Raw genomic sequence first — 8,147 nt, 5'->3', positions numbered from 1 at the left:
CTTGTGGGCACCGAGCGGCAGTGGGCCGCTGGGCGATGTTCGCTGGAGGAATGGTGTGCACGAGGGGCGGCGGCGACGAGAGGAGGTGGAGGAAGCGGCGGCGGCGCGCGGGGATAGGCCGGGGAAGCGCCGACGGGTCGCCGGAGCAAATGGGGAGATGCAAGCGGCGGCGCCAGCGCCTGGATCTGGCGGTTGGTGAAAGTCGTGCGCGAGTCGTTGCTGTCCAGTGCATGGGAGCGGGCGCACGAAATAAGCGGCGTGGGATGCCGTTTTGCTCCGCATGCTGAACCAATTATACCGCGCGTGCGTTTTTGCGCATCTGCTGGAGCGCCCATTCCGGCCCCGCGCGCGCAAAAGAGGCGATTTTTCCAGCGCGCTGCTAAGATCGCGCGCCCATTGGAGATGCTCTTAGCCACATAGTAGAAATCTTCACGATTATAGTGCCTTTGCGCACTTTTCTGCAAAAGTAACAAGTCACAAGTAAATGATTCATTTATATGATTTTCACTCAAATATGCAATAAATCATAGCAAGAATTGATTGTCAGATCGCAACAGATGCTATATTTGGGTGTCAAATTATATATATGAAATGTGTTTATCAGTTACCACTGGAGCATCTGAATCGTTTTTTCTTTATTAGAAAGAGAAAGCCAAAAAAGAGAGAAAAAGCAGCGCACATATATCTTGCTTCACGCTTTGGCAAAGGGAAGAAGGGACCAGCCAGCGAGAAGCAAAGTTGCCCACCCTCCTCGATCTGCAAGCATGTATGCACATCAAGTAAGGGACCGTGTGTACTCTCTACTTCTCTAGCTAGTTATTGACAACAAGCTAAGCCTCATACCTGCTTGTTGTCAACCTGCTTGGCCTGGCAGAATATCTGTCGAACAAGAAGATTAGAGGGCGCTTGCACTTGTGCTTAATTTGTCAACCTGCCTGCTCTTGTCTACAGTCAAGTCAAGGTACACGACGCACTTACTCTCTTTAGGCTCCAAATATCTAATTATTCTGCCAGACAGAACACTGCAATACGTACCGCTGCTTAATTAACAATAGTGGTGAAGCTCAAACATACATAACATCTTGTTGTTGTTGTTGTTGTTGTATATCCAGGTTGTGTGGCAAATATCTTCGGTACGTATTGATGGGTTAGACTGGTCGAATTTGCAGCTGCTTTTCTCTCTAGGTCCTCTTCTTCGACAGAGGAATATATATACATCATGAATGTTGCTGAGAAGGAGGTACTAATACTTTTTGCCTATTTTACCTCACAAAAATAATTAGTACTACATCATGGTTTTGTTTTAAGGGATCTGCTTCAGTACACCCCCTTGATTAAATCAATGGAGGAGATTAAAATTAGCCAACAAAAACGCCTTATATTTTAATACAGAGGTAGTAAGAAAGATGGTGAAACTAAAAATAATCAATTCATTTGTAATTTTTAAATCAACCAATTCATCAATCAGCCTGTACGTAAGACTAATCTGTCTGACCCTATGTAAATAAATCCACTAAATACGGATAGCCCAGGCCAAATTTTCCCTGCCAAAAAATGGAAGGGCAGCCCGCAAGGGCAATCTCAGGCGACTGTCAGTAGTTGGCGGCACACAACAGCTCTGTTCACGGCAGGGAGAGCCAAAGCACGCGGCTCGGAAATCGGCATGGCTGGACAGCGGCAACGATGGAGGCAGTAAGTGCATCGTGAGGTTGCTGCAGATTGTACAGGTTGCGGGGATTCAGGCAAACGCAGGCAATATGAGGGTCCTTATAATGGTAGGTTTTCCTATGTAGAGGCATGTAAATAAAAACAAAGACCGTATGTGTAGACGCTTACATATCACAATGTGTACGTAGTAATAATTTTTCCATGGCCCACGCCCAGCCATAAAAGTTGATGTGATTCAAACCATCGCTTGTTCAAATACCGTTTGAGTGCTTCACAGATGCACCCTGATTTATTATTATTCATATATATGATGGAGGGTATGTGTTATGTACATGTTAAAGTGAAATGATGTACTCAAATTTGTTTATAATCAAATAAGCTAGGCCATTTGCCAAAAAACGTAAACTAACAAAGATGCTCTAACTTGCATACTTTACTTCAGATCTTAAGAGCCGATAATGTTCACGAAGCTGCACAAGAGATGTTCAAAATAATTCAGCTCAGGGGCCGCATATTCTGCCTTGATTGTTGGGATGGATTTGGGGCCTCTGCTGTTCTTAGATACATGGCGGCAATGCTTCCATCCAGGAGAAACATTCCGGAACTATGCTTTGACAGAATAATTTTCATAGATTGCTCAAAGTGGAATAACAGGAGAGCGGTGCAGAGAGCAATTGCACAGGAACTGACACTTGACCGCTCTATAATGGCTACTCTAGATAAGCAAGACGAAGAGGATGATTTTAAGGGAATTGGTGAAAGCTCGAGGAATGAGATAGGCAGTGTTGCACAAGTGATTGAGCAAACCCTGACTGGCACCAAATTTATGATGTTTTTTCTCAATGGAAGTGATGACGAGGTTGACATTGGTTCGTTTGGCATTCCTCTTACAAGGTTTGGTAAAAACATGATGATATGGACCTTCAACAGGTGCTGCTTGACAATGCATCGCCATGTTGACCGTCTTTCGATATCAAGCAATCTAAGATATACTCATGTTTTCATATATTCATTCCGGGGAGCTCGCTCATTAATAGCTTATGAGTTTCAAGAACTACTTCATCAACAATGTGCCACCATAGTTGCTCGAAGTCCATCTATGCTAGACATCAACCCTACAATGGTTAAAGAATGTTGCCTCTATGGGTTATTTCTTCATTATATTTTTCACATTTCCACCAAACTTGATTGGATCGCTCATGCTTCCAACTATTGGATATGTGATGCAATCATACAAGGGGACAAAGCAAGGGATGTTAGTAACACATTGCATGGAGAGATAAATTGGGAGGGTGATGCTACTGTGATTGATGAGGTGCTTCAGATGCTCATGAAATATTTTGAGCATTTATTTCTGGTAGTTAAAGATGATGATGTCTATAAGGAAGGGTCATACCGTTGGATTTCAGTCACATCAAAAAATATGGAAATATGTGGTATGCAAACTATTCCTGCAGTGACGTCATCTCTGTTTTTGGCATTTGAAAGATCCGATCACCCACCAACTCTGCAAAAAGGCTTCTTTGAACATTCCAACAAGCTTGGTGTGCTAGTTCTCTGTTTCTGTGCCTTCAATTTTGCATCACCTCCTTTTCACCATTGTCAGAACCTCAGATTCCTTGGATTGGACCATTGTACACGTAGCAAAACATGTGAAGCAGATAATCATCAAGAGTGGGCATGCTTGTATAATCTTTTGGTGCTGGACCTACGCTACACAGAGTGGGATAATATCTTATCTGAGGAGAAAATGGATCTTATGAAAAGCATCACAGAACTAAATATAGAAGGAGTCAGATGTTGGCGGTACACAGCTCAGTTACAAGGGAGGCTGCCTAACCTTGAGAGACTCCGAATAATCAAACCAACTTGTCAGCATGAGACATCAAATGATGTTGATAACTCCTTCACAGATAAGAAAAGTATGAAAATACTAGATTTTTCAGGCAACTCTGACATGAAAACTCTTCCAACAAGTCTATCAAAGGCGAGCAGGCTTCAGATGCTCATACTTGATGGTTGTGATGGACTGGAAAGCATTGTTGCCTCTGGTCTGCTTCCTCCTTCTCTCAAGACCTTTAGCTTTGATGGCTATGGGCCAACTCGCCAGAGGACATCAACTGTTGAGCTACCTCCGAAAGATTTCCGTCCACCTCCCAATGAAGAGAAGAAGGGTATCTCTACATCGAGGATCTCCCTGGTAGGCTGCACACAATTGGATAATCTGTTCTTGCGTGGGTTACCCAACCTTGTGGAACTGGATCTCTCCGGAACTGCGATCAAGAAGCTTGACTTCAAGACTATGGTGGTGCAGGTCCCAAGGCTCAAGCGGTTATTTCTAATAGGATGCAAGCACCTTCGTGCAATCATTTCTTTGGAGAAGATTGATCATCTTGAGTTAGTGTGCATAGACACGCGAGCTGGAATCGTGTGTCCGTATCCTACCATTGACAAGCATAAATCCTTCCAGTTGCATGTGCATGCTGTCCTTGCGGATGCGAGGATTACTCACTCCTTGAGGGAACTTGGATGGGGTCCAAAGGAAGATGTAACTTTCAATATCCACATCACCTCCTCGCCTGTTCAATTTGAAGCAACTAGCAAGGATAAAGTTGGTCCAAGTGATCAAGAGAACCCGCAACAGCTTATTCGTCTAGCAAGCCGATACAGTGATGTCCTGAGGATGGTTGGCGATCCCCTGGTACAAGTTTTTCTGCCACCAGCAGCGACTCCAAAGTTGGATCGACATATAGAGATTTCTCAAGGGAGGTGCCACATGGAGAGACATCTCAAGGAATCACTAGATTCATTCATGGGATTGTATGCTGAATCCCTGCACTTCCATGACGTCTCCACACGTGCTATTACTCCTCAAGGTCATAATCCTAATCTGTGGAAATACCTTAGGTGGTGCTGCGTGGAGAGGTGCCCCAAGTTGAATACCTGCTTCCCTTTGCGTTCGCATGAGTATATGGCAGGCTTGGCAGGCTGGTGGATGACCAATTGGTTAAGTAAAATAGACCCTAAAGGCTTCAGTAATCTGCAGCACCTACACTTGTGCTTTTGCCCCAGCCTCCAGTTCGTGCTCCCCATGCGGTTTTGGTCCTTGCCCAGCTTGGAAACCCTCTACATCATCCACTGCGGCGGTGATCTCAACCACGTCTTCATGCAGGACGAAATGGTCCAAACAGGAATAGGCAGAAATCGCCCCCGCATTTTGCCATGCCCGAAGCTGACCACCATCCACCTGCACGACCTCCCAAAGCTGCAGAAGATATGCGAGGTCAGCTTGTTGGCACCAGCGCTCCAGACCATCAAGATCAAGGGGTGTTGGAGCTTACGCCGGTTGCCATCTGTGAGGGGCAGAAGCCCAGGCGAGAAGAAGCCGACCATCGAGATCGAGAAGGACGTGTGGGACGCCCTGGAGTGGGACGCCGACCACCTCCCCGACCAATTTGAGACGCCGGTCCACTCGCGCTACTACAAGGAGAAGCTGCCCAGGGTCTCCGTCCTCAGGTACGACGTATGCGTATTACAGAATGCAACATTGTTTCTGTTCTCAACTTATCATGTTACTCACCATTTTGGTTTTTCTTGCCTAGTAGGTGAAAACTCTGCACCGCCGTGTTCCTTGCAGCGCTAGACGGCTTGATTTTCTTGTGTGCTTGCTGGGATTGCTATTGTGTGGCCTTGTTGCCAACAATGCCTTGTGTGTGAGCTTATGGTGGCTCTCACCTTATATTATGTTGTGGCTTGCAAATAAGAAGCAGAGTGTGTGTGTGGCTTTGATGAGTGGTAGCTTGCTATGAGTTTGAAACTTTCTTATGTGTGCCTGCATGCATGTGAGTTTGAAACTGTCATATTTGAGAGTGTTTGCTATGTACTACTATCTGAACTAAGAAACAGCTCGGCTGCTCATGTTTGCTTGGTTGGTATATGCTTTTGATGAAAAATAAAAAAAAAGCAGCAGCTATCTGTGCTGGTTGTTGCAATTGCCTTGTCTGGCTCCATATGTGTGACTGTGAATCATTGACCCATCAGTCAAATTTGAGCACGACAGGCATCAATTACGACTAACGTTCTTCTTTCCGAGTATCGAAACAGTGGTTTCAAGTACTGCACCAACACATAATAAGATCATAAAATTTCTTCTTCAGTGTTTCTGAATGGTTGCAAAAAGAAAACCATAAGAAACTTATTTTAGTAACAATATAGTGTTGTTAGATTATTGTTGTTCAAAGATTGAACTTAGACAGAGGGAGTGCTGCTAAACTAAACTTAGGAAGTTAGGAGACAGAGACACTTGCGATGTGTTGCCTGCGTCAGCAGACCCTGCTGTACAAAAGCTATTTCTAGCAGCACAAAACACCATGGAAATCTGTAGTATTGGAAAATAAAAAGAAATAAATCTTGTAAGAGCAGCTGCATCTCGATCATCTTTGGAAAAGAAAAAGAAAAAAGCAAAAAGCAAAAACAAAGCAGCAGCATACATACGTTGCTTCATGCTTTGGCAAAGCGAAAGGGGGGAAGCAAAAGCCCATGCGTCCATGAAGCTACCCTCCCAGTATGGAGGAGGTATCAAGAAACACATTGTGCGCTCTTTAGTTGCAAGCAGAGAAGAGAGGAAGAGCCAACTTGCTTTGCTCTGCAGCTTCTGAGGGCAAAGCCTCACACACCAGCATTAGCAATTTGACGATCGAGGAAGCAAATCGGAGTGCCAATCTAAGTTTCTACTATCTCAAGCTTCTTGTCTGCTGCTTGCTGTTAAGGTACGCATTTACTAGCTAGCTAGCTAGCCACTAAAAAACAATTGCATTTGCTGGCTTGCTTTCTTTGTGCCCTCTAAATTATTCTCCCAGAACAAAGTTTGAGTATATATGTAGTTGAGTAGCACTACTTGTTGTCGGTGGCAACACACAAACGTAACAACTTGTCCTTGTTACTGTATTTTTACATTACAGGTGGTGCCGATGGGTTAGATTGATTGAACTTGCAGCTGATTTTCTCTCATGGTCTTGAGCGGAGGAATCCATCCTGTGATTCCTGATTCCTTAGTAGTTCTTTCCGTCATTTGATTTTGAAGACTTGTTAAGTTACACAGCTGCAGTCGTCTCTTGGCTGGTCTTGGACAGAGGAATTGATCTTGAGTCCGGTCCTCATCGGTTGATTATGGGTTAACTTTGCTACTCCTTTTCTTTCTTGGTATTGGCGATCATGAGTTCTATTGGATACAAGGTAAGCACTCTTGTGCATTTTACGGTTTTCTCACTGATTAGGCAGCACAGTTTTCGCTCAAAGAGGCGGTGGATCATCATGCTAGGGAATCAAAAAATGCATCCTCACACCTAACTAGTTTTCTAAAAATGCCCATTAGAATTGCTTTACTCTGAAATGAATTACTCCACAATTTTATTGGAAACAAATGAATTACTCCTCATGCAAACATCATGAAATATGTAAAACATTAACCGTCATATCAGATTCTCACTTGGTAGGGCCTTGGACCGAATTTATTGAGTCTTTCTTCTGGAATGGATACAGGGCATGACCTAATGTGATGCTCGGTGGTTTTGCTGCTTCCTTTTGAGAAACCGGTTTCATTGCTTCTAGTTGCACAAGATTGTATATTGAAAAAAGAAGGGAACTGTCTGTTGTCTGTTGAGCTTCACTCGCTGCTGTCTGTCGAGGTACGTATGTGTATATATTATTTCTGGCTACTTTCTTCATGCCCTCTGATTTTTTTTGGTGGGATGATACTTGTATTACTCAACACTCAAAGATTACTCTACCAGAAGAAATTCTGTGTATATATATATACATGAGTATAGGTACTGGTTAACAATGGTGAAGCAGAAAATTAACATGTTGTGCTTGTTGTTGTGTCTGTAGGTGGTGCCAAGATCTTGAGCCAACGGGTTAGATTGATCACATATGCAGCTGGTTTCTATTCTTCGTCTTCGATGAAAAACGGATTAAGATCGCTACGGTTTCGCTGCTGCTTTGTCTCTTTCTTTGTCTTGGGCGGAGCAATATATTCATCATGTGTAGTCCTCATCAGTTAATGATTGGTTAAATTTGCTGCTGGATATTTCTATTGATCTTCGTTGGAGGAATTCATCATGAGTAGCGATCTTCGAAAGTGGGTAATACTCTTGTGCCTTTTACGTTGACAAAGTAGTACACGATTTTTTTTTGATCAAAGAAGGGCTTGCCCCTTCCGATTTTCATTACTGAAAACCACAGAGTTCTACAAAAGAGTTCAAATGAAAAAAAGAAAAGATCGAACCGGATACACCACGATCAGATAGCATCCCAAAAGGCCAACACAGGGCCAGCCACTCCAGATAACCCTAAATTCGCAACTGCCAACCGAGTTCAAACTACCCTGAATGTCCTAACATCAACGCAGAAGCAAAAGCAGCAAAAGGAGCCAAGGATCTATTCTACAGGAGCACCAAACATCAGGTTCACCACCGCAG

At 43.9% G+C, this 8,147-nt stretch overlaps 1 protein-coding gene and 1 long non-coding RNA gene across 2 annotated transcripts; both read left to right on the top strand.

Moving 5' to 3' along the window:
• Positions 1 to 707: 707 nt before the first annotated feature.
• On the top strand, positions 708 to 5,570 carry LOC123175698 (uncharacterized). The gene is made up of 5 exons (XM_044590285.1): positions 708 to 779; positions 875 to 961; positions 1,113 to 1,240; positions 2,111 to 5,184; positions 5,274 to 5,570. The coding sequence occupies exons 3-5, from the start codon at positions 1,220 to 1,222 to the stop codon at positions 5,275 to 5,277; spliced, it is 3,099 nt and encodes a 1,032-aa protein (XP_044446220.1). The 5' UTR covers positions 708 to 779; positions 875 to 961; positions 1,113 to 1,219; the 3' UTR covers positions 5,278 to 5,570.
• A 678-nt stretch (positions 5,571 to 6,248) lies between these two features.
• Positions 6,249 to 7,807, top strand: LOC123175699 (uncharacterized). The gene is made up of 4 exons (XR_006488083.1): positions 6,249 to 6,437; positions 6,630 to 6,903; positions 7,210 to 7,355; positions 7,558 to 7,807. It is a non-coding gene; the product is annotated as an uncharacterized lncRNA (long non-coding RNA).
• The last annotated feature ends 340 nt before the right edge of the window (positions 7,808 to 8,147 follow it).

The sequence above is a fragment of the Triticum aestivum genome, unplaced genomic scaffold, assembly GCF_018294505.1.
Source record: "Triticum aestivum cultivar Chinese Spring unplaced genomic scaffold, IWGSC CS RefSeq v2.1 scaffold144478, whole genome shotgun sequence".
NCBI lineage: Eukaryota > Viridiplantae > Streptophyta > Magnoliopsida > Poales > Poaceae > Triticum > Triticum aestivum.
Note: the sequence above shows the minus strand (reverse complement) of the source record. Positions and strands in the feature narration are given on the sequence as shown.

What these genes read in the sequence shown, in the direction of transcription:
- LOC123175698 (XM_044590285.1), top strand. Translation starts at nt 1,220, where the DNA reads ATGAATGTTGCTGAGAAGGAG. An exon ending in TGAATGTTGCTGAGAAGGAG is followed by an intron (nt 1,241 to 2,110) that starts GTACTAATACTT and finishes ACTTTACTTCAG; the next exon opens with ATCTTAAGAGCCGATAATGT.